The sequence below is a fragment of the Rhinolophus hipposideros genome (assembly GCF_964194185.1).
Source record: "Rhinolophus hipposideros genome assembly, chromosome: 10".
Classification (NCBI taxonomy): Eukaryota; Metazoa; Chordata; class Mammalia; order Chiroptera; family Rhinolophidae; genus Rhinolophus; species Rhinolophus hipposideros.
In genome coordinates, this window is record NC_138056.1 from 57,626,623 (window position 1) to 57,654,097 (window position 27,475).

Here is a 27,475-nt window from a genome sequence, read left to right on the forward strand (position 1 = left end):
CAAACATTTATCAATGCACAAAGCTTTTATTCCCTCTATTATGTACTCTGAATCCTATTTACTATTCAATATGAAACATGATACAGTCAGAGGTTTCTTTGGCAGACATAATCACATGCATCAATATGTCAAACTCAAAGCATTTCCTCCTTAAACTTACCTGACCAAAGGCATCTGATCAAAAGACAAAAATGAACAATTTGAATAAGTAGTTCAGTTTATCAATAAGAGACTAGAAGGTAACCAAAAGTACAAAGATAAATCTTTCTGGAAATTAAGTTAAAACAGAAATTAATTTTACATTTTATTAAATCAGCAAATATAATTACCTGCATTTACTTTCATTAGCAAAAAAATAATGATACTGATGATAAAGAAAAAGGAAAAAAGAAAATGCACCTCACACCAGAATAACATAACAAGTTTGTGGAAGCTGCGTTTTATTTGAAAATCCACCCATTTTTGCTAACATACATTTTCATATTGTAAACAAAAATAGAATCTGCAGAGACAAAGCAACAAGTAGGCTTAAACTCATGTACAGAACTGCTTTCCTACAACAAACTGTCCTTCTTAAGGCCCCTCTCAACCCAAATGTTAAGATGTATTTACACAAAGCACCGATCAACAGTGCAGTTTATTTCTTTGTTAACTAAACTCTTGGCTAGACATTAACTTTAAAGATATTATTTCCCCTTATTTAAAAGGTACATGATCATAACATGGCATGAGCCAAATAAAAGGTTCAAGGATTTTGTCCCCTTCCCTCCCCCCATAACACCTCCTAGAGTTTTACTGAGAAGGAAAGTCTTGAAGTGAAAGCAATTCCTCACATTCATTTTGGAAAGGCCCTAATATCAAATGGAAAATAATGACATGCCAAGCACAAAGCGGTAAAGTTCCTTCCGATGCACTAATGCCGAATTTAAAATGTAGTGCTTTTCCTAGTCAGTGAACTGTTCCCTTGCAAAATCCTAGGCACAGAATTGACTATATGGATTAATGCATTTATAATGCTTCCCTAAATTCCATAGAGACTGAGAATTCTTACGCGTTTCAGAACTCAGACCTATGGACTTGCCTTAAAATATTTAGTGCTCTGTATGTCAGCTGAAAAGCATTCTGAATCAGATTCATTCTTGTGGATAAAAATCAAACATACTGTGTACATCCATACTCATTTTCATAAGGAGGTCTGATACAATATTAATGTTACGTAAATTGATAATCATAAATAAATACAAATACTTAAGGAATGTCTACTGCAAACTGAATATATATTTTTTTAAAAAGAAAAGTTAACTTGAGTTACTGTTTCCGTATCTGTGAGGGAGGAGTGGAGAAAAGAAAGATACTGCACATTATGAGTTATGATTTTCAGCCCCCCAAAGAGTCCTGTGGTGTTACAATAAAGGACACAGCTCTTCTCTCCAGGCAGCTTTTCAAATACAAATTTCACACTTTCCAGATAAGGGCTTTTCTTGGTAGGTTACTGATTATGGGTATTAATAAGAGTTGAAAGAACTGAAGGGTTAGTCACCGAAAAGACAGATCTTAGTCTGAAATCATGGCAATTCTTGGCTTTATAAACTGTACTGATACATTCTTCTATAGACTAGTCCCAATTTCCTTCATGGGCCTTCATTGGGTTACTGTAGCATTCTAATGGAAGAAGAGAGTTTAAGAGACAGCAGTTTGGATTTTGCTGGAAGTATTTGCTGCTTGAGCACTTGATTTTTTTGGGAATAATTCCATTCTCTTCCATCTAGTTACATAAACTGTATCTGGAGGGGAAAAAAAAAAAGCATAAGTTAATTCATTGCACTGTAGGATATCTTCTCACACACACACACACAAAATGCTTTATGGCTTTTACCATAACTGGCCCAGAAGTGTTCATAGCATGTTTTATCACAAACCCTGATTGTAAAACAAAGTCAGTATTATCTTTATCATGTGCCAGAACTCAATACTTGAAGCATAATTACAGGGCCTTCCAAATATCTTTCTTATTACTAAAACCAATGGGTAGGAAAAGAAAGAAGACAAATGAACAATTTTTCCATGCCAAGTTCAGGAAAATCTCGCCATGAACACAAATATTCCATGTAAAAATCTCTTTTAGGAAAGCAAAATTTGAAATATTATTTCCAAATGATATGATAAAATTAGAGATAATTAAGGGAATAGTAATATTATGCTTACTAAATCATTTCTTCACTAATATAAATAAAAATCTGAAAGATCTACAAAAGAACACTTTTCAATAGGTCACTATTCACTCAGATACTTTGTGATATCCCTTAAATTGAACATCCAAAGATACTATTGAAGTAGAACTGCTAATAAACTGTTGTCAAATCAGAAGAGTACAAACTCAAAGAAGGTATATTTACACTGGGGGCTACAACACCAAGAACAAATTACACTGTTTTCCAGCAAAAAGAGGCAGTGTGGATCAAATGCAGAATCATTCTATCAAAAAGGGCCCAAGGATTCACTTGCCCTTAATTTAAAAAAAAATAATGTACGTTGGGGTTTTGTTTTCCTTTGGGAGAGAGGGGGAAATGTTACTATTTTGAGATGAAAAGGCATGCACAAAAATATAACCCTTTAAAGAAACTGTTAAAATGAAATTTTCACATGATTTCTGGCCATTATATTAAAACTAAAGACGCTCCTAATGAAGCCCTAAGCTTATGTGTAAAATTGTGGTGTCCCCTATGCTTCTTTCCAGACTGACTAAAACAGCCAGTTTTTATGGGTGGTGTTTTTCAGGGTGGCATCTGATCTCATCCATCTGCTGCGAGCAATGGATGTTTGTGTGCAGACATGAGAGATGGTCCTTTGACTTCACACCTTCTAATTATATTAAAAATATTCTCTAAAAGTTGTTTGTCCTTATATCCTATTGTGATGCTTTTACTCTTCACCCAAAGAACAGAGGGGGAGGATGAGAGGGGACCTGGAGTCCTTTAAAGAAACGAAGGAGAAGAGTGACTGGTGTTAATGTTTGATCATTTTTTCCTTAAAGTATTTCGTCCCCATCTCCCCCAACAAGCAGCAATACCTAAAGTGACTTATAAGAAATCCTCCAAAGAGAGCTCTGCAAAAGGGTCCTTTCCTGAAGCTCTGTGAGGACTGTGACTGGAGGGGCTGGAAGTTGCCGACAGCTGGGGGGAAAGAAGACAGAGAGAGGGAAAGAAAAACAGAGCTCAGAATGACAGAACATGAAAGCAGAAAATGTAATGAAAGAAGAAGTGATTTCTGTATTGTCATCTTCAATAAATACAAAGGCAGCCTTTGTAGAAAATGAAATTATTAAAACAAAAATTTCAGTTGCATGTCAAGCTAAAGGGTATCCAATGGCATGTGTTTTTTCAGAAAACAAATTCTTGTTTCTGAAAGTCCAAAAAAGTCGATATAAGCTGACCCACGTTTAAGACTTTTATTCTGTGTGTGACTGGGAGAGGGGAAAAAGTGCATAATTGTTTTTTGTTTTTTTTAAACAGAGGGAAGATGGCTTCCTGTGTCCAGGCTGTCTGTCAAAAGCTGTGCAAACTCTGACCTCCGTCCAGACTCAACATATCTAGCTGCACTATTCTTTCCTTCCTTCCCCCCGGAGGTGGAAGTCCTATCCTCGGTGCTCACACTTCTGCGCAGAGGCGGCTCCCACCTGTTTATCTAGCCATGTAGCTGATGCGCATGCATCTAAGGTCACCTAATCTAACTCCCCACACCTGGCCCTGAATAGAGAGAATGAAACTTCAGATTTTTGATTCTGCTTCCTGCTTGAATATGTATGCTTGATTCCTGGAATTTTCTCCTATCACTGAATTAGAATATACAGTAAGGCAAGTAAACTGTGTGTTAAACACTATCTTTAGTGTTTCCTCAAAGAAAGACAGTTCCTAAAGACCAAGATGTTCAATTTCATATAGGTATCTCCTTCAGTATTTTAAACCAATCATGAACCACTTTAGTTTGGAACAAACTTTTAATTTTTCTCCCCCTGCAGAAGACTGCAGTCATGTAAGCACAGAGCCATCATACAATGAAATGTCCTTTTATTAGCGTTCAATTGACCATTAAATCAAAGTTGACTAAGTGAAAAAGTAGTTTCAATTCATACTTCAACATTCAAACCCTATCAAGGATTTCAAGCCCCTAAATCTGTCTTTGCTGGTCCAAAGTGATCTCATTTCTACCTTATTATTAAAACAAACAAAAAATCCAAACCACTACAGAGAATGAATAGCCAATGACTTCCAGCAAACAGTACATCACCAGTGTATGCAATTTGTTATTTTGGACATCAAGTTCAATTTATAGGCTTAGAAATCACCCTCAGTTATAGTAGTGGTTGAATCGTTTACCTACTCCACACCTTGTTCTCAGAAATAAATGTTCAAAAACAATATGAAGGATGATGAAATTACACATGCAGCTACCGATGGGAGGACAGGGCAGCAGGTCTGGGTTTGGAGATTCAAATATCATCCATAGAAACAGATTAAGGTGCAACTTCATTGGAAAGACGTCTCCTCCTCCCCCTTCAGACCAACCATGGATAACCGTTCAGAAGCAGAATGACTTTGAGTAAAGTGACTATCAGTCACTAATCTGGAGAGTCTAAGATTAACTAGGTTTTTCTTCAAAACAAATTTTCTCTTTCATTTGAAGTTAAAACAAAAACAATAACAAAAACCTTGTTTATTGCAGATAGACAGCATCCAAAATTATAAGTCTCCTATGAGAGCCCCACGCTAACATGTCTAACATCACATGTTTTCATGAGTGCAACAGTCGGAAGACCTGACAGTCCTGGAGGACAATGCTCCTGAAGGATCTGGTCAAAGATTAACACTTTCCTTCACCCCAGTATACGAGCACACTGCTAGAGAGAAGTCCTAGAGGCTTACAAATACAGTTGAAAAGGATCAATTCTCCTTGGGAGAAAAGAAATGCTAGTTTCTAACTACTACTATTCTCCTAAATTGGCAAATAATTACACGTACATGTCTCAGAGTACAGACATCATAAGCTAACTTTAATGAAAGGCAAACATACCCAGGGCAAAGAAATTATTTAAAAAATTGATTAGTATTGATACACTAATCATAAAATTAGTGTACACTAATTTTGTGTACACTAATTTTTAAATTAGTGTATGACACACTAATCATAAAATATGATTAGTATTGATACAGTAATCATAAAATTAAAATGGCACCAAAGAAAGAAAATTCCAGGTTAGAAGAAGAAAAAAGCAGCAGTCTCAGAAAGTGAGACTAGTGAAATTGAAAGCTATGGGAGAATAACGGATTGGCTATTTAAGAATAAATTTCTGACATATCATTGGCTGTGCTTAAAATTCTTCGAGAAGAAGCTACTCTGCCACATCTTTACATGTGACTTTTTCAGTCACCCAAAAGTCTGGATAACAAATAGCAGTGCTGCAGAGACTCACTCTGTCTTGGCTGGAGAAGCAACGTCAACATCGGGAGAAAAATGGGTAGAACTTCCTTTGCTTGGGAGCAGTTTTGTGGAAAGGTGGAACTGACTCTAATCCTGGCTCTTTTATAAAATGTGGTTTAGAATATCTAGACCCAACACTTGTATCCTCTTTTATGACTATCTTGAGAATAAAATTAAAAAATACATGAAGCCCCCAGCACTTTGCCTGTCATATATTGGTCACTCAAATAGTTCCACCTTCCCTACTACCTACAATCAAATGCTCATCTATTCTTGTACCAGAAGAGGCCCAGCTCAAATGCCATCGAGTCTGTGTTGCTCCTGCTCTTCCGCTGTGCTCTCAGTACTGTTTCTCTTCTAAGGGTTTTTAATTCTACCACCAACCTGTCCCTTGTGCACTCCTAGTATACTCACCATTAGGTTCCTCAGATGTAGGAAACATAATTTACTGTCCCTTGTTCAGAAACTCACAGGGACTTACACATAGCAACCATTCTATGTGTTAAAAGAAAATGATTTTTGGTAATAAAATAAGCTCTGTATAAAAAATGGTCTCCAAAGTGGATATAAGAAAATATTAGAACTCTTATTTTTCACCCTTTTAATATTTCTATTTTTTACATGTTTTTTAATGTACCTAATATATTGTTGTAGGACTTTATAAATATAATATAAATACACGTATAGTGAGGGTACATGTTTAAAGAATATTTTCCTGACAGTGCTGTGCAATCAAAACATTTAGAAATAACAGCTCTACTTAATAGGATTCCACAGAGACATCAGATATAAAAGTGAGTCATGGAATAGTAAGTTGTTTCTTGGTAATGTTTAGAATATGACCAGGCTATTAGTAGTACATTTGAACCCACTTGCATAGGGATAGAAACATACAGTGTGGCATTCCAATAGTTTATATTGAAGATAATGCTATTCCTTGGCTGTCTCTGTGAAGTGTGGCTAAAAGAGAGGATTTCTCTACTGTTAAAGGGAGAGGGCCTGCCCTGTAGGTTGATTCTAGAGCCTCTGATAATCGCTTCTTGGGTTTGTGCTTAACATAACCCCACCTTGGGGTTATGCCCATCAGAAACATCACGAACTTATGCCACCATGACTCCTGTCACCCTCACACACTGCTCATCTTCACTTAGGAGGCACTAGACAGTGACCTAGGACATCCCTCTTTGAAGGTATGCTGTACCCAAAACCCTCTAAAACTGAAGACTACTGCTAAAAGTCTACAATAACTTAAAGCTGTTAACAAAAAAGAAATGTTATTCAAGGTGGCATTTATAGTAAGTCACTTCATTAGAATTATGGCAACCTAAGTTGACAAAAGAGTTAAAGAAAACCAAATCAGAAAAGAAAGGGGTTGGTGCTAAAGTAACTGAAGTTTAGAAGGTTAAAAAAAAAAAAAATACAAAAACCGCAATTACTTTTGCACCAAATTAATAATAGGCAACTTGCCCAGAAACACCAGGTTAGTGAGGAGTCAGGTGGCAACTGTTGAATTTGTGTCCCCTCAAATGCATATCTAAGTCCTAATGCCCACGTACCTAGGAATGTGACCTTATTTGGAAACAGGATTTTGCATTTCTAATCAAGTTAGGATAAAGTCATTAGGGTGGGTGGACCCTAATCCAATGACAGGTGTCCGAATAAGAAGGAAATACCACCTGATGACAGAAACACATGTGAGAATGCCATGTGACACAGAAATTAAAGGGTTGCAGCTGCAAACCAAGGAATGACTGGAGCTACCAAAAGCTGGAAGAGGCGAGGAAGGACACTCTTCTAGAGCGTCTGGAAGGAGCATGGCCCTGCTGACACCTTGGGCACCCAACTTCACAGAACAGAGAGAGAATCAATTTCTGTTGTTTAAAGCCATCAAGTTTGTACTACTTTGTTACAGCAGCCCTCCGACACTAATAACAGACTCAAATGCATTTCTGCTGACTCCAAAGCTGGTGCTTTGTTTCCTCTCAAAAAATCTTCCATACCAATTAATTTCAACTCACCTAGAATTTATGGCTATGTTTAACATACAGGAAAAGCTTAAAGTAGACAAGTAATTCTTTAAAAGGGGCTTCTCTAGTAACTACTAGACAGTCACGAAACCCCTTGTGCTTTCTATACATACAGTGCTCACCTGGTCCTGACGTTCAGCATGAAGATCTTACAGAACTTCACAAGCACTCAAGACTTTACAAATATGTTCTGGTTTTAAGATAAGAAATACAATTTCCTTCTAAATTAGATTTCCACCTTTTAGAAAAGACGTCCTCAGCAAAAAGAAACCACTAAAATGGTCTTATTCTACGGGTAGGTCTTATTAAGAACAGTTGTCACCAGATGTGACGCCTCAAATTTTTGTTTTGACTGACTCTGGTGTACCCTGGGGCTACAGAACCATTCTCAGCTATGGTACTAAATCCCAATTCCCAAAGTAAATTCCCTCATAGTATCTTCTACAAGGCCAGGATGAATGAGCACAACACACTGCGGATGAGGCAAAAGGCCTTCTTTACAGAAATCCAGCTGGTCAGATCAGCTGACAGAAGAGGCACTGCCAACACCCACAATTAACACACCAAGAAAGTTAAAACAAAAAACAAAATACACACATACACACACCCCTGCCCTAAAGGCAAAGAGAGCCATTAGTTCTTACACACAAGAACGTCATTAAAAAGGCCAATTTTTTTAAAAAAAGACTTGAATTATTCCAATATCTAAAGCCAACAGTGCCCCTATTTAGAAGGGTAAAAAGCACTCACAACTAGCCATTGTTTCCTTTCAGACACTTAACTGATGTCAGACTTACTTAAAATTAGCCATTACAAAAAAAACACAGCAGCCATTTTGCATCTTTAGCCACATCCACCATAAATGAAACTGGCAATCCTCCATTAATAAAACACCTAATACCAATCAAGAAACACACAAAACTTTTAACATGCTTATTTTAAAAATTAAATGCTCAAATGTAAAACTCTGGTTTTCATACTGCTTTTGAAAAAATAGACTGATATGTATCAGCAAGTTTCTCATAGAAGGACATGATAAGAACACAAGCACCACTCTTCCCTACAAGGATCTTCAACAACATCTAAACTGCCTCATAACTTTCCTTAAAAGAACATTACTTCACATCACAGTGACTTTCAAAAAAAAAATAAAAAAACCCTCAAACTAACTAGATTAAAACTGTCTTCATGCTCAGTAACATAATACCTACATACTGGCATGCAGAAAGAATTTACAAATTATTGGTCAGCAACGGACATTTCAATTTATATACCAGTAAGCACCAGTAAGATTTGTATAAAGCACCAGTAAGAGACGGTGTAAGAGTCCCCATTTTCTCCAGTTAAGCAGACACACTCATAACTTGCAACAACCAAATAGTGAGCAAAACTGAGGAAGAGCACAGAAGAAGAAAAAGGCATTAACCACAGGGATCGAGTATTTTCCATGTAGTCAGACATCTAGGAAGACGTTTTTTAAAAACAAAAGTACAATGTTAGGCATGAAACAGAAGTTAATAGCCATCTTTAAGCAACTAGCAGTTACATAAAAATATCTAAAAATTATAGAACCAGCACAAAAAATGGAGAGAACAGGGTTAAGAGTTTAGAAAGGCATAATTTCAATACTACAGTGTTATCTGCTAAATTAAACTATAATGAAGACAATTTTTTAAAGAACAGAAAGTGGAGCTAACAGCCATCTGGAAGGTATTATTAGCTACTTGCTCACCAGCAGGCACTAATGCAGCACTTAGAGTAACCTATATATAATGTAAAACACAACACATTGTTTGGAATGCCTCACTAAACGGCAAGAAGATAAACATATTTGCAAGGGCTGAGGTATTCTCAAAAGTATTAACTAGATTTAATACTAAATAAGCAAGAGACCCAGGGCTACAGGTTATGCCCTAGGTGAGTAATGGCTTACAACACACTTCAAGGAGCAGAGAACGATTTTTGGAAATAGCTATAGAACTGCGATTTGATTAAAAGATTTTATTTTGATGGAATTCCTCTTTACATTTAACCTACCATTTACTTTATAATGTACAAAGAGATGTCCTCTGCCCCAAGGAATTTTGAATCCAATTGAAAAAAGAGCAAAATAATGAGAGAACAATTAAAAGGTAATTCATTAAGAAATATTACTTTAGTTATAGCTAGCACTGAATTCAGGGACAAAAATTAATCCAAGGACTGGCTAAGAATCATTAAAAACTAAAGCATGAGAAAAATCTCTCCTACTTTATAGGTAGTTCAATTTTAAAATTATTAAAAATAATCAATTATGAAATTAAAGGTGTCTTCATTTCTCAGGTGAGTCATGACATTTTACCTTACAGTAACTAACTGCCAACAAATGAAACCAATTTTGAACACTGCTGCAAATTATTACAATAGTTATTAAGTAAAAAGATCAACAGAAAAGGTAAGCAGATTTCTTTGTTTGACAAATAATGTTCAAAAGCTACTATGAGTCAGATACTGTTCGAGGAAGCAGGAAGGGTACAGAAGTAAATAAGCCACACAGTCGCCTGCCTCTACGAGGCTTACGACCCAGTACAGGAGTCTCTTGCTAGATGGATGCATGAACAGACCGACGGACAGATGTGAGGAAGTGATGAGTTAGTTCTATAAAGCAAAATAATGCAGGATAAGGAAAAGAACTTCAGATCTTAGAAGATGTGGAAAGGAGCTGGAAAAGAATAGAGTGAATAAAGAGTAAATCCATTTTACACAGACAAAAGACTTCTATCAATATCAGCAGAATACTGGATACTTATTAAGAATTGTAAAGGTATAGGAATTGAAGAACCTGAATATTCTGTTTATTCATTATTGTTCTTACAAATAGGCAGACTTCGTGTGGTAGTTTTTAAGACAAAAGAAAAGCCGAGGGGATGTCTTATATGTTCAGTTATATTAAGATTCACCTCCTCAGATTTTTTAGTATAAAGATAAGAGGCCATAAATACTACCTATAGAAGATAATGCCAGTATCTACATAATGGATTAAAAAATTAGAAAGGCAAAGAACACAGGGAGACTGTTGTAAAATAAACACGAGATAAAGAGGTTCAAATTTGGGTGAAGGCTGTAGAAAGAAAGAAGGGTGGATCTAATGATGGCAGTGAAATTATTAGTGGGACTGTGTGATGAGACGTGTGGAGAACAAAGGGGGAAAGGGAATTAAAAGTAACATTAAAAGATTTGAGATTCTGACTTTCAAATGATTCAAACTGACTGTGAGGAGATAGAGTGTCCTTGAGCCACTTCACTGACACCTAATTTTCTCTTTTTTCTAGTTATCAATGTGACTGCTTCATATACTTTTCAATCAACAATACTTAGAGTTAAGTGCTCACTTCAAATTTGACCTCTCAACTAGAAACTTATCACCCTAATGTTCTCATTCCCTTCTCTTCTGGCATAAAGTCATTAGGAAAAGGCATTTCTTTCACTGTTTTCTTTTCATGCACTTTGTTGGTGTTTTGTTGAAAGAATTATGTGGATTTTAGAAGGCAACAGGATATAAAACCTGCGTTAAGAGTAGATGCTAGAGGGTCAGCAATTTTTTAAGGTAGAGTTGTACTAAGATTTTTTAAAAACTACATTAAAAAGAAAAAAAGTAAAATATAAAATGTTTCAAAGTTGAAAGTCTTCTCCAACACTGTAGAGGATGTTCTTGACAACTGTAGTACGTAGTTATATATATCCTGTGTGTGTACATGTAGTTTATAAGGAAACCCAAGGAGTTTGCAGAGTGGGTCTGATAAAAAGACGACGTATGGGCTACTGTAGGGCCATATGGACTCAGTCCTGTTAGTAAAAAGACAGTACGGTACCAACGGGCATTGAACCAGGATCAGGGATTCCTGGGAATCAGCTGCGTTTCACCAACCTAGCTGAAGAACCTTTCCAAGTCTCAGCTTTCTTTATCTATAAAATAGGATGGTGATACCAGGCCCCTCAACCTTAAAGATTATTTTCAGGAAATAATGTCATGTGAATGTGCTTGTAAACTGTCAGGCAGTAGCCAAACTTAAGGTAACAATATATTCTGTTTCTTTAGACAGGAGCTTGTAAGACAAGACCCAGACTGGGTGCAGGGTTTAGTCACACATCAGGGGAAAAAACTTCTGTAGTCAGCAGTTCCTAGTAAACTTATAGCTGTGCACTATAGCTTTTATTCTTACATACATTTAAGTTCTTATCACCTAGTTTCTTAAACCAAAATTTTTTTTTTTAAATAAATGATTTATGTCTAAAGCTAAAAGTATGAAAAACAAAGAAAAAAGAAGACACGAGGAAGACATATAATCTCAAGAAAACATCTACATCAATAGTTAGGGAAATCATGAATGTCTTACAAGATTATCAAAATCTAGTATGTTGCTTTAGCAAGTTAAGTCAGTATTTAAAACTATTGCTGGTAAAAGACAGAAGAGAAAGAAAACTATAAATACCCATAACCCATTTTATAAAGACAAATGCATAAAAATTAACTGATTTATAAAATGGTCATGACTGCATCAATTTACCCCAACTCCCAGTTATCTTCAATGTAAATACCTGAATGATTAAGGAACAGGAATAAAAGGTTACCTTAACATGAACAAGGGGGAAAAAAGCACCTGGGCAAATATATGAATTGCAAAGAACATGGTTTTTACCTCTTACTCAGAGCTGAATTCACAATCCACTCCCAGTTACCGGTGCTCCCCAAGATCCCAATTCATTAAAATGAGCTCAATATTCCAAAAAGCTGAAAAATGAAAGGATCTCCTATGCTTCACTGCAAGTTATCTGCTTGCCTTATGCTTCCAAATAATCAGTATTTCTAAAAGCTCTCAGATGAGAAAGCTATGAAGCAAATAACATCCACCACGAACGGGGAAAATGCTATCAACTTGTTTCTCAAGTTGTATGAAAGGAATTTTCAGCATTGTACTCCTTCCACATCAAGCACATTAGAACAGTTACATGTACACATTAATACCTGAGCTCCTGATACAGGGCCAAAAGGGTTTGGTGGTCTCATGACAGGCTGGCTGTATATTAAGGTTGGTTGTGTCATTACAGGTACACTTCCCATTTGAGGAGGCTACAAAATAGAAAAATGTCAAGTTACTGTAAGTAAACAAGACTCACATCTTCCTCTTAAGTAAGTAAACAAGAAGGATGACAGGGATAAAAATTACTATTACTTTTGCTTCAACTCAAAGGGAAAATTCCTGTAAATGAAAATAAGACTGACAGCTACAAATTTTAAGAGTATTTTGGTATGAAAAGTTTTTAATGTGCTCATTTTTAAAATCTGTGTAGTAGCTTAACTTTTTCTATACAATGAGCTGCAAAATTTAAACCTTACTAAAGTGGAGCAGACAAAATAATTTAGACCAAAAACTTTTCAAATTTGCCAACTTATATATAGGAACACTTAAAACTGCAAAATGACTAAGACATTTCTAAGTAAACTAACTTTGTATACCAAATGGAGTTCTTATGCCAGCATGCAAGTGAACACAAGTGAGCACAGCTGATTCTTTTAAGAGGTTTACTCTGGTTCTTTCATTTTATTTCAGACATTTTTAAAGAGAACCAAGAAGAGGCTTAAATTTACACACAAAGCAGTTAGTTCATTCTTGAATAATAGAAAATATTAGGCTGGTGTAAAAATAATTGTAGTGTAAAAGTTAAAAATTGCAAAAACCGCAATTACTTTTGCACCAACCTAATACAATCTCAATCGTCTCTTGCTTTAAAAATTACCACTCCATGGTATAAAATTAATATAATCAGTGACAAAACAGAGCACACACAGACCACTATACTATTTCGGTTAATGCAATTTAAAATCTTATCTTTCTATAAGTCATTATTTAACCTTTCAAGGAGACTCTTATTTGTACAGAGAACTTCACTTTAATTTTGTGGTCTGAGTTTTTGTGCAGACCCTTTCTTAGGTAATGACCACCAATCCAAGGGTTGTGAAACTTCTTCACGTGCAGGAAAAGAGCTACTGCCCTAAGATGTAAATGAAGCAGCAGCACAGGAGCCACCACAGCAATACCCAGGGGTGTGTGCTGTCTCCTACCAGCAGTGGTTCCTCAGACAAGTACAGGGGGTGGAAGCCACTACCTTCATTTAAATGAGTTTGTAATGAAGTATAGAACACCTAGCAAAGTTATGAGGGAAGAATAAGGCAAGTAATACTATGAACATTAACAAATGATATCTGTTGTATACTGACTATTCTAGAAATATTTATGAAACCAATGCTATGGTACAAGGTTCTGTGTTAGGCACTATCAGTATGTGTGGCACTAAGATCATTTTTCAGTTAAGTTTGTAATAAAAGCATGTTAAATATTTTCAAAAAGCTGTGTCTAGAAAAATACTTACGATGCCGTATCCTATCATGCCTGTTGGTGTAGTAGCAGGATAGGCCATTACAGGGGGTGCCTGAAATCGTGAAAGAAAAAATAAACAAGGAAGTATAATTCATGTATGTCAACTGAGTTCAAGGAATTAATAGCTGTAGTTCCACTAAAAGAATTGCTAAGACAGCTGTGATTAAATATGACACTTGTGATCATTAATAACTGTGTCAATTTTTCAACTATACTTTAAAAATATAACTGTGTCAATTAATGCCTGTGTCTTGCAATTAGCAGAAAAGCAGGATTAGAAAGGAAAAAATGCCATTTAAACTTAGATACTTAAACAATGATCCAAGATATCAACAGGCTTTTTTTTTTTTTTACAGCTTTAAAAATTTCAGGATTTTAAAAAAGTTCTAAAATTTAAAGTCTACCACTATCATAAAAAAAAAAAAAATGTTTACCCAGAAAAGGTAGTATTACTGCATGCTTTCCTTAGGCACTTCCTTTTTCAAGCAAAGAAAAAAAACTTAAAGGTCCCAAATCAATTAATAATCTGATCTTCCAAAAAATTAGTTTCTAAAGACCTCATTCACTTTTTTCAAAGAACCCCAAATATTTCAAACCACTACTGAGTATAGCTATTTGTATGAAGCACACAGCTCTTACGGAGTACGTATATTACCTAGCATTCCTTTTAATTTATTCCACAAATCATTTATCTTTTGCAAAGCAGCAATTTGGAGGAACAGTAACTTTTGAAGTCTGTTTGTGCTTTAATGCCTGCAAGAGCAGCCCACCACTATGTTTAAGTTGCCCTCCTCCTACTTTAACTCACGATCTGTAGCTATACAATCTGAGCACAGAATCATTTTAGATATATCTGCTGTCTTAACAACATTCCCTGTGTGTGTTATCTTATAATGAAAATTGAAACTGAATACAGGTGAAAGACCAATAACACTGCTGGAACATAAAAAAACAAAAAACAAAGAACTGAAATTATATAGCAATTTGAACGTAAGCATGGAGAAGGTAAATGAAGCGTAACTAAAGGGAATAGTTAAAAGTTTAGTATTTGGGTGAGCACGTAGGACTTATTGGTTTCTACCTACTTAAAAACCAAGAGCTGCAAGAGCAGCAGACAAACTGCCAAGTACAGCAGAAGCCTGTAAGATTTCATGCAATTGTTATTTTCAACATCACCACAATCAACATTTCCTTTCATTCAGAAGTCATCAAGTGCATAGTGGCAGCACAGATACACACACAGACACCCAGCCATCTGGCAGCAAATGGCAGAATATTAAGCAAGAAAAAAAATTTGTATTTCCCATGCCTCCATCAGAATCACTTCTGCAACACACCCATGAAATCAGGAGATGCTAGGAAGAATTTTTGGCACATTGAAAATCTGAATGTGAAAACAAGTAATAGCTGGAGGGTTATGAGATTCTGCTACAGCAGTGGTTAATATAGCATGCCAATTTATTGCAAAAAGGCTAGTTTTTGGTCACTTACGTATTGTGGAAAATGCATGCCATTCTGTTTTTCCCAGGGAGAACAATTACATAATGCAATAACACTGGATTAGAACAAGTACTTACACAACAGAAAATACACAGAGAGAGCATTTTAGTTCACATGTACATTCACTAACTACCTAAAATCCCTTGTATTTCCAGTATCTAATGGAGGAACATCTATACTAAAACACTATCAAGGTGGATCAGGGAAACAATCTTTGGCATTAACCCCTTACATACATAATAGTTTACTGATTACAAGTGTCATTAAAACATAAAATCTATCAGAAGTGTCAATAGTACAAAATTCAGTGCATCCCATAAACAAGGCTGCAGCACATAATGTCTGCCACAGAAAAAAGCGAGCATAATTAAAAGAATTTGTAGTATAACATCATTATATATTTTAATAAATACCAAAGAATTTGTTTTAACTTAAAAAAATATTTTAAAGACCTTGACAGTGTTTAAGGATTAATAAAAAGGTTAGAAATGTCCAGAAATGTCATAAGCAGCAGTTTACCTAAGTAGTGAATCACATCACAGCCCTAAATATTCGTCATTAAAAAGAAACTCTATAAAATACATACACACAAATATTTTAACAAAGTCCTTAAGAGATGATACACATTACCACATAGAACACAGGACCATAAATACTGCTATCTTGTCATCAACTCACACCCAATTTTAGGTGGTGAGATCCCTATCACTTTCGAGTAGTCAATCTTAGGTGAAGTGCTATCTATGAACTTGTAATATTTCAGACAGATTAAAACTAATTACATGCAGAATAAGAAAACATTCATAGTATTTTCATATCAGCATTTGGATTTGTATCATTCCTCATATATTATCAATGTATAATTCACACCTGAGTCTATACAATCTATTGACCTAACCTCTTGCCATTCCCTCGTCAGTGAGGTGAGTTACAGGGGGGGAAACACTGGATTTAGAGTCAGATGGGGGTGGATTTCAATTTAAATCTGCTTTCTAGTTGATGTGCACTTGCAAAGAAATCACATAACTTCATCCTTACAATTGGGATGATACCTACTCAAATTCTCTTAAGAGTGCACTGTTTACAGACTCAAGATAGTGTGTGCATGTGTGTGTAAAAACCTAAATATTTAAAATGCAAGGTTTTATTATTAGTGATGGTAGTGACCATTATCAGTGAAAAACTGCTGCCTACAAAAAGTGGCTAAATCAATATTATTTTCCATTTATGAAGACTGAAGCTAACAAAACTCTTTAGATAACGTCCCCCAAAATTTTATCAGCACTCTATTTTTTTAGGTCAACCTTACTAATTTTAACATGAAAATGGGGCAATGCTCTAGAAGGGATTTTATAACAAGAAAGTGACTAACACAAGGATAATGGGAATCTCTAATAACAACAGGGAAGCTACAATGTGTGGCTAGAATGTGGAGTCAACATGCAATAGCAATTAGCACAATTACAAAAAAGCATGTTTCAAATTTTTCCACAAGAAGAAACTAGTTTTCTCTGATCCAGGAAAATTTACTGTGATGGTAAAACAGCAGCTGACCAAGGATAGGCATACAGCCTTAAAGCAACTCAAGAGATAAATACACCTTAGAATAATTAAAAACATTAACAGAACTTCATTTAGTTAGCGAACTAAATGCTACTTACTTAATTAACATATATAATTAATTCTTATTATTAATGGATTCTATATTTGCAAATTCACCTATTCGCTAAAATTTATTTGTAATTCGAAAATCAATGCTTATAATGCTTTTGAGGTCATTTCCAGACGTGTAGAGTGGTGAACAATTTGTCTCCCCTACACATTGGCCCAACTGAGGTCGAGCAAGGCCAGGCTCTGTCTTGTTTCAGAGCTGATATGAAGAAGGCCAAGAGGGAAAATGGAGGGACGGTGCAATAGTAAGAAGCCAGAAACTCTGGTTCTGGTGCCAGGTGGACAGGGTGAGAATCTCAAATGTGGCACCTGTTACTGGGGTGGTTCAGACAAATCACTGAACACTTCTGAACCTCATTTTCTCTTTTGTAAAATAAAAAACATGTAATCAACCAGAGTAAGTGTTTTTAGGCCATAAGTTTATAATCTATGTAAGGAGTGTGTGTGTATACTTATACTTACACACAGTCGATTCTCCACTTGCACCAATTGATTTGCTGCACTTATGTTCTCACCCTGAATTAGTAAACACTGCACTAGTGTTGGGGGAAATATGTATGTGTGGGTGGAGCTAGCAATGATGGTTCAGTGTTTGGGTAACTCTAATAACTGAAGTGCAGCAAATAGGGAGAATCAAATGTATAAATTATAGGACAATACTAATAAAAGCCAAGCAAAGATGGTTTTTTGACCAATTGTGAGAGCAGAAAAAAATTAAAGATGTTATGTTCTTGATAAATGAATAATAAATTTGAGACCAACGGTGAAGAGTAGAGATTAAGACTATATGCTTTGAGGTTAGGCTATCTGGGTTCTAAAAATCCACCCAATCACTTAAGGACTCGGTGATCCTGGACATACTACTTAGTAACCTTTTGTCTTCATTTCCTCATCTGTAAAATGGGGACAATAATAGTTACTACCACTGAAGGTTAATTTGAGGATTATATAAAATAAAACGACATATTATTTATTAGAATAATGCCTGACACAAGTAACCTTTAAATAAATGTTAGCTACTAAATTGTACCTGTAAATATAGTCAACCTCCTTTAATAAAGAAATAAATCCTTCTTTAAAGAAATACAAATTACTTACATTTCTAAAACTCAATAATAAAATAATCTTTCCATTTATGCCTGTCACTTCAAAAACAGTTTTATGTTACACATTTATTGAAAGCATTCATGTTAGTATATCATGAGCTTTTTCCACTCACCATTGTTGCAGCATTCCAAGCAGTTGTTGGTGCAACCTTTGGTTGCCAGTTAGATCCTCCAGTTAGCTTTTTTTCACCCGGCTGACTCCAATTTACATCACTTTAAATAAGATAAGTGAGAATATTAAATGTCAATAATTATGAGATTTCTTTACTATATATTTAGATTGAACACAGCATTTAAGATGCAGATGACATCTGTACACATACTTTCGAGATGAAAGCCAAATCAACCTCTAAGTGGCATATGGGCAAAATAAAACACTCACTTCTTAGTGGTTCCATTTCCAATGCCAAGATCTAGAACAGGAGAAAAAGAAAGCAGTTAAAAACAACTCATTTTTATAAAACAATTTATTTTAAAGAAGATTAAAGAATCCAAAGAATACTTACTGCCCACAAGGTTGGCTAAGGACGAATCCAAGTCATCAGATACTAACTTGTTAGGTGGGAGTTTGGCAACAGGAAGACTCTGGTTCTGAGAGGCCACTGTTGGTTTGAGAAGTCCACCTAGTTCATCAAAGCCTTAAAGTTACAAACAAACGAAATAGGATTTGTAAGGAACTTTACGGTGCTACAGCTTTCTAAAGGAGGTCTTTGCCTTTTCTCCTTGCTTCTTTACTGGGAAAGTCCTCCAAAAAATGGGCACTAAACATGCTCTTAAATGGAAAAAGAATTCACCACTTCAAAGTGAACAGATTGAGAAGGCTGTATTTGCTCTGATAGAAATAATTTGTCTCAGTTCATGACAAAATTACATTAAGGTTAAAGGGGATGAAGAAACAAGATCCCAAGTTGTAAAAGAGAAGAGAATGAAATGTAATTCTCCCTCTCACATGACAAAATAGTCTTAAGGCTCACTTATACCTGAAGTAACACAGGTAATAAAATACATCTCTGTAACTTCTATTAAAGTTTCTTTTAAGAAATAATATTTTATATTAGGTTAGTGCAAAAGTAATTGTGGTTTAAAAGGTTAAAAATAATTGCAAAATCCGCAACAGACCTTGTTATACTCTCCAAAGTGGAGAATGTAAGGTATATGTAAAACAATACTCTAGAAGCAAGTGAAAATGAACCATTAGATTATCTTTTATTCTGTCTAAAACCAGTTAACCTAAAGTATACCTAAGACACTACAATTGCATAAAACCATCTAGTAAACTAGGACATTGCTTGAAAATGAAAATAAAATCCCTTAAATTCTCTTCAAAGAGTAGAAGGCAATGATAATCCACTCAAACCAACCCACTAAAGGACTTAAATAACATGTTCTAGGAATACCATAGAATTTGAAAAAGAAAGTCATTAAAAATGCTAGTTTACAAAATATGAACAACTGGTCTCTATTTCCTTTATCCTTTTTCCCAACAAGACAAATTCAAAAGGAAAAAGTCAAATGCATCAAAAAATATTATAAACCTACTAGTGCACAAAAAGCAATAAATTCCTAATCCATATATATTCTTTACCAGCTTGCTTACTTTTTCGATGACAACAACTGTATATTATAAAATTTAAAACACTTCCATATATTTCAATATATTCTTTAAATGGCTCGAATTTAATTACCAAAATCAAAGACCATTCCATGGCAAGAATAGAATTGTCAATTTTACAAAAACTTGATCATTACAAATTTGCAATTAACAAGATACTAAATGGCAACATTTAAGTAGAAAGCTGGCTCTACAGATTTACAAAGTTCTTTTAAAACTGAATAAGCGTATTATAATAAGAATCATCCTGAAAACAATACAAAGCCCCTGCACGCACAGCTCTGCTATTTAATCCCTCCTAGCAGTTTATACATGGACTATCTCAATAAGCCAAGGTACCATCAGTTATATTTTACTAGTTTTCAAAAAAGACCAATTTTCTTTCAGTAAAGGTAAAAATTATAATAACTAACAGGCACAACACTCTACACACAATCACTAGTAATTTAGCAGTCCAATCTTGGCAAAATCTTTTTCTCTTGAAACAAAATCTTCCCAGAATGAAAAATGCCACTATGAAAAGGTAACAGTTAGTATTAATAGTTCCTTGACGTTCTCATCTATTGGTTGGGGGAGGAAAGACAACTTCCTTGGTATCCCAATTTAATCTATTGATCTGTGTTAAAAGAACCATTATCTGTCCTTACATAGAATCAAAATAGAACATTATATTAATGTTAACAAAAGTTTTTTCTTACCCCCAGAATCTACAATAACGTTGGCAGATTTATTTCCAAATACTGATTCAAAGTCAACATTAAGGCCAGCTGAAGGATGTGGCTGTGCAACTGGAGAAGGAGTGAATCCTAAGAAAAACCAAAATGGAAAAAAGCTCAGTTCTTTAATAAGTCTACATTTATAGTTCTTTAATAATGATAATAGAATGGAAAAAGCAATAAATCCCCACAGCATAAACAAAGCCAACCCTACAAGCAAAATGTTTCCTATACCACCCACCACATCTTTGTGTGGTGATTACATTTTCCACAACAAAATCATCCCACTGACAAAGAAAACTAACAACTGAATAACTGAAGTTGAACTACTAGTATGTTTCGTTACAGGGGGGAAAAAAAACTTTTGCTTATTTTTAGTGTTTGCTGTCTGTTGATGACCTTTAAAAAACTGAACACATCTAAAATATACACAATGTAAGAGATCATTTGGGAATGAAATAAGTAGTCTATAGTGCTTTAAAATATATGAATCTACTCAGTATCCTCAAGTCTTTCTCCCTCTACCTACTTACCTCCCATATTTCTACTCCCTTCCTTTCTCTTTCCCTTCCTTCCTTCCAATGGTTAATCAAAAGCTATATGGTTAAGTCCTTTCAAGGAGTGACAGGATTCTGCAAGTTACAACTCATTAATCCTTATGTCCCCCCCTTGTGTCAAGGTGCATTTTGGATATCAAAGAAAAACAGACCAATTTTCAACTCCCAACCACCCTCTAACTTCAACTTAACTACTTCCAATAATAGGGTTGACAAGTACACAATCAAACATGCTAATTTACCTACCTCTAGTCTAAAATACCAGAATGTAAATAGAAATCTTATTCTTTCTTGTCCATATTACACTGATGCCAGTGGTATTAAGCCAACAAACACCCAGCTCATGTCTCTGAAACCACACTATGATGAGATAACAAATGTTAAGATTTTCAATTGTGTGAGGCCGTACTTTTGTGAGGTGAGGTTCTGAATTTCTAGGGGCTAAAAAGAATTAAAATCATCTAAAATTAATAGGGCTGTCACATGACTTGGAGAGCTTTCAAATCACTGAGTATATATCCAAATAGAGAAGAGTCTAGCAAAGATCACAAAGAAAGAATTCTTTCGTTTTGCTGAAGGCTGTAATAAATGGTTCCTAAGTTCTCTTCCATTTCTAAATTCTACAAACTCAGAATATAAAAAAAAAAATCTGATATTAGAAGATTAACAACTATATCATTATGGAGAAGAAACTTTTGATTCCTAAACATAGGCTCTCTTCCTCTCTCAACTTTCTGCTAAAGGACTTTCAGTCTTGTCTCAATCTCACTTTGAATTCTTAATGTACACCACCAAGATGGAAAGAAGTACAATGGGGTTGTACTAAAACGACTGGTCTTAATCTGTAAAAAGTAGGACAAGATTTGGTAAGAAGTCCAAAAAGGTCCCCAAAGGGAGAGGCCAGAAATCAGTGACTTATCAACAATGCCTCACACAAGCGAGTACACACAATAATACAACTTTAAAAGTAGCAGCATTTTATATCACAGCACGAATATTCTGTAGGACACAATATTTTTTTGAATGTACAAGTTTGATCTTATTTCCTTAAGTACTTAACCCTTAAACTACTCTTCACTCAAAGACTTTGGTTATACAATGAAAGCACAAATACTATCAAAATACAAAATAATTTAGTATATAAATCTGACCATTCTTCAAAAGGTTCCCAGAATAACACAGATTTAACAATTTAACAGCATTTCAAAGTGTACAAGCTGTATAAAAATCATACCATGGGCTAACTGGTTCTTCTCATAACTCGTTACAGAAAGAACCAATGTACCTACTTAAGAAAAGCAAAAATCTATCATGCTTAATCATGTGTCCATGCTATCACTGCAGTGTAAGAAGTACACGTTCTATAAATCATTCTGGAAACAATATATTGGCTATAATGTCACTAAATTTTAGAAAATACATGGAACAATAATTTATAAATAGGGTAGCATATCAAATTCCTATTTTCTCCTGCTATTTTGTCTCTACTTTCTAGAATTTGGTTGATATGAGAGATTAGCCTATTTTTTACAGTAATACAAAAACAACTTTGTTACTTTCTGTAAAGAGAGGAACCATCTTCTAAGGTTACTAGGGGACCAATCTGTGAGATTACAATATTATTACTTAAAAGTATAAAAGGCTTGAAAGCATACAATGTAATCCAAAGCTAGTCCCTCAAGTTTAAAACGCCACTACATAGACACAGAAAACAGGAAAATTTTAATAAACTATAAGAGCTGACTAGCTACCAGGGAAGCAAGCATCACACTTTCAAAGTGATTTTTTAATTAGTAAATGCTGGTTAACAACACACCTTCAAGGTAAGAGTTACGCATTATCGTCCCAATGAACATTATCAACTTATGGCCTTTTGTCCCAGGGTCACTTTTTTGGAGACTGTCAAGGATTGCCAACCTTTACTTTTTAAAAGTTACTTAAAGGTACAAAACTAATATCACCACTTCAAAATAAAATTTTATGGACAAAAAAAAAAAAACCAAATCCAAACAAAGATGAACTAACAGGTTCTCTGAGTTAAGGTTAACTGAATTAATCACTACATTGAACTAACTGCCTACTTTTTCATTTCACCAAGGTCCAGTGAAAACTGTCACTCACCAGCACCACTTCATAGATGAGCATTTAGAAACCACTGCCTTGCAGGGCAAATCTCAAGAGGACAATAATAAGTTAACTGAAAGGTACAATATGAACAAGCTTTGGGGACAGACATTCCAAACACCTTTAACAAAAATTGACTGGGTGGTTAATGGATTTTGGTGGTAGTTCCATAATAAATGAAGCCTTGTACATTTTGTGAAAATAACTGCTACTATTTATTAATTCCTATTAAACACTATGCAAAGGCTTTATAAACGGCATTGTTTAAACCTCACAACAACCCTATGATATAGTTATTATTGTCCTCATTTTACAGATGAGGAAACTAAGAGATTAAACAACTCACCCAAGGTAAAGATTTAGTAAGTGGTGGAACCAAGACTTAAACCCCAATTTGTTTAATTCCAGAATCTATTAGGGGGTTTTATATCTTACAAAAACCAGTAAGGTAGAAAAATAAATTTTTATTGTTACAGCTAGAGTAACTATATCTATCCATCAGGACTATTCATGTTTTATGAACTTGAGCTTTTCATAGCAAATGCTGGCTAAAAATGTGATCACTGGCAATTTTAAAATCTAAAAGCGATGAAAAAACAATCAGTGTTCAAAACGGTACCTGATGATTAAATAATAATTTAGGTAAGATGCACATTCCAAATATGAAATGATCGGCATATACAAGATGGTTTTTAATAGTTTTAATGATAGTTCTATGTGCCAGGGATAGTGCTAGACATTATACAGTCATATACGTAAACCTCCTGGCAATCCTGTAAGACATATTACCCCAATTTTCATGGGCTTAGAAAGGTTAAATATTTCCTTCAAGTCACACAGGTTAGGGAGCAGAACTAGAATTCAAATCCAAGTTCACTGGATTCCAAACATATTCTTTCCATCAAATGCTCTCATAAATTCCATTTTTAAATACTTTAATGGTGTCCAATTCTTACAGCCAGTTAAGAATCTCAATTCTTTATAGTTGTTGTCAAACCTACTTTTTCATGCCAACTTCACTAATCAACTCCTATGCACACACACAAAAAAATCAGCTGGATTTTGAGGTTTTATTGCTATTACACTGGCTAGAGCATATCTGGAAAGACACAGATGAATATCAAATTGGCCATGCCTCCCTAGAAACTGCTTCCCATTTCTATGGTCTTTGCATAGTGCTGGAAAAGCATGCTGTTTTCCAGTAGAATCTCCATAACACCTGTGCAACAACTTAAGCCAAAATTATCTAATGTTCTATCACTAACACCTATACAAAGAGCTTTAAATTCCATAAGCTTATAATATAAAAATGTTACAAAACTTTTCTGAGAATTTGAAAGTTTTCAGTATGGATTAAAGTAACTGGAAGATGACAGGCATCCACTCACAAAAACAATAAGGTGTCTAATCAAGGAAAACAAAATCGGGCCAAAAAAATGTTTTTTAAAAGCAAATAAGTATTTTTCCTTATAAATATTTTAAAAACTATTTTTAAGAAAAACAAATCCTCTTCCATAATTGACACATTTTAGAGATATACCATTACCTAAAATAAACCAGCTACAGTAGAAGGGTCATGGCACATAAGGGTAGTATTAGAATAAGCTTGAGTACCACAAAAAGAATCTGACAAGGCATACAAGGAGGGAAGGGTGGGGGGGAGGGAGGGAGGGAGTGAAGAAGGGAAAGAGGGAGAGGGAGAGAAGGAGAGAGGGAGAGGGGGAGGGAAGGAGGGAGGGAGGGAGGGAGGGAGGGAGGGAGGGAGGGAGGGAGGGAGAGAGAGAGAGAGAGAGAGAGAGAGAGAGAGAGAGAGAGAAATGAGGAGGAACAGTTAAAAGTGGAACGGAGTAATTAAAAACAAACAAAAAACCAGGGGAGTCCGAGTACTTGGTGCTCTTCAAATTACGCCTTACTAAAAAGAGCAAGTAAGGCTCCATTATGAATACTGTATTTAAAATAAGTATATTACATTCACAGTTGTTGTTTTTTGTAAATAACCAACACTGCATCTCTTAGGTAAAAAAATATGAAGCAGTCGGCTTCTTGGCTAATACGAATCTGTTTTCTAATGTCTTCTTTGACAGATAAGGAAGCAGGCCTAGACAAGGTCCCAGACATGGCACAGCTGGGACCATAACCCACTCCCCTTGACCTACAGTTCAGTGTTCCTCTAGCTTTAATGAGAACAAGCTACCTAGGACACTGAGCATCACATCAGATCAAAGTCCTCCTTTAGAAGGGCTGGAGGGTATCTACATAACTATCCTCTGATTTTTCTGGGTCGTTCTATAGTGCAGGGGTTAGCAAACTACAGGCTGTGGCCTATTTTTACATAGCCATGTGAGCTAAAAATGGTTTTTACATTTTTAAAGGGTTGTTATAAAACAAAAAAATGAAAGAGGAAAAGAAATGAAACAAAACGAACAAAAGAAGAAAATACAAGAGATTTTATCAAAACGAAAGGGAAAGGAAAGGAAAAAAAAATACAATAGATTTTATGTATCCTGTACAGACTGAAGTATTTACTATCTGGCTCTTTACACAAAACGTTTGCTGACCACTGTTCTAAAGCAGCTCGAGCCAATACAACCTTCTAATAACAGAAATGATCTATAGGTCTGCCCTGTGCGATACGGTTGCCGCTACTCATATGTGCCACCTGAGCAATGAAAATGTGGTTAGTACAACTGAAGTAAACTTTTAATTTTATTTAACATTTAATTTAACTAAAGTTTAAATGACAATATGTGGTCAGTGGCTAACTAGACAATGCAGCTTTTAGGAATGGCACACCTTGGGTGGACCTTTCATGCTTGTAGTACTGAGTGAGAAACTCAATTTTTATTACACAACTTCACTTCTTAGAAACTTTTAACTTGGATTGATAGCCTTTTCTAGGACAGGCATCAACAAACTACAGCTGCACGTCTTTGTCAATAAAGTTTTGGAAAACAGCCAAGCTTATATGCTTATGCATTTTCTATGTCTTCTTTCACTTTATAATGTTAAAGCTGAGTAGCTGTGACAGAGATTGTGTGGCTTATGAGCCAAAAACATTTACAATCTGACTCAGAACAACTTTGCTGACCGTTGTTCTAGAGTAATACTTAATGGTTGACATCAATGGTTTTAAATTTCCCCTCTTGTACTCATTTTCATTTAAAAAAAAAATCAGTATTTAACAATGTCTTTTCTCTCTAATGACAAAATTTAGCAGATGTGATTTTTAAAAAGTATACTTTATACTTTCATTCGTACTATTTGTTCTCAGAAAGAGTATGAAGGGATTTAAATGAAATCCTGTACTTCCCTAAGGCAAGTGCACTGCAGAGCAAAGCTGCAGGTCCCTTGCATTGGGCTTTGCTCCCATCAGCTGGATTATCTTGATGCATTTCACTTTTCTGAGATGCAGGTGATCCATTCATAAAATAGTAATAATAATCTCTTACCAATAAGAGAGTTGAGAGCTGGTACAAACATTCTCTAGAGGTCTTTGCAAACTCTAAATTATCAATTCTATGATTTTGATTTTCAAATGCACCTACTCACCTTGGAATATATGGCCATCAACTTGACTAACGTGCTTTGTTTTCTGGTCTTATTCTTGTCCCAACCCATAGGCCGTAAACTTAAGAAATATTAGGAAAATGACATTGCTAGTATATTCCTTGTTACAGACTTTCCTTGAAAAGCCAAAATAATAAAGTAACTCTCACAATGGCTTTTATATTTTATTCTGCTTCTGCTTGAATGTGAAACAGCTACGATTTTTAACTAAAGAATACTGTCTTCTATCTTGTCCCTCTTCAGTACATAGAGATTTGACAGGCTGAAGCTCAGGCACTACTCTGACCTATAAGATGGAAATAACATATAGCTCCAAAGGAAAGATGTATCTATTTCGTATCTCCAAGTTAAGAAAACTGACTTAAAAAGACACAGGCCGCCATATTTATAAAACATATACTAGTTCATACTCAGTAAATGTATAGAAAATATAAACTTGTTAAAAAATAAAAACACTCCAAGCCTAACTCTAGTAATCCCTCATTACCAAACAAATGAAGTACTATTTGACAAATTTTCTAGAGTAACAAAAAGTGAAATTTAGTTTCAACCACTTTTTATATAATTTTTAATGTATTACAATGACGTGAAGGAATTATTGTGATCAATAATTAAACTTTGGAGCTATTAGGCTAGTTTTATACAACTAGAGCACCTGCCTTGGAACATTCTCAAACCTCCAACCACTGCATTCTAGC

At 35.1% G+C, this 27,475-nt stretch overlaps 1 protein-coding gene across 24 annotated transcripts in view; it reads right to left on the reverse strand.

The window, feature by feature from the left end:
• Positions 1 to 420: 420 nt before the first annotated feature.
• PICALM (phosphatidylinositol binding clathrin assembly protein) overlaps positions 421 to 27,475 on the reverse strand; it is an 89,165-nt gene continuing 62,110 nt past the window's right edge. For 3 of the 24 annotated variants that reach the window (XM_081063797.1, XM_081063788.1, XM_081063780.1), the window contains 9 exons: positions 20,512 to 20,619; positions 18,708 to 18,839; positions 18,584 to 18,614; positions 18,315 to 18,414; positions 15,416 to 15,439; positions 13,917 to 13,976; positions 12,511 to 12,615; positions 3,071 to 3,173; positions 421 to 1,784 (listed from right to left, as the gene is read on the reverse strand). In XM_081063797.1, coding sequence (XP_080919923.1) covers positions 3,081 to 3,173; positions 12,511 to 12,615; positions 13,917 to 13,976; positions 15,416 to 15,439; positions 18,315 to 18,414; positions 18,584 to 18,614; positions 18,708 to 18,839; positions 20,512 to 20,619 — 653 coding nt within the window. In that variant the 3' untranslated portion in view covers positions 421 to 1,784; positions 3,071 to 3,080. The remainder of the gene's footprint in view (positions 1,785 to 3,070; positions 3,174 to 12,510; positions 12,616 to 13,916; positions 13,977 to 15,415; positions 15,440 to 18,314; positions 18,415 to 18,583; positions 18,615 to 18,707; positions 18,840 to 20,511; positions 20,620 to 27,475) is intronic. The other 21 variants (XM_081063789.1, XM_081063799.1, XM_081063791.1 and 18 more) reach the window with 7 other exon arrangements.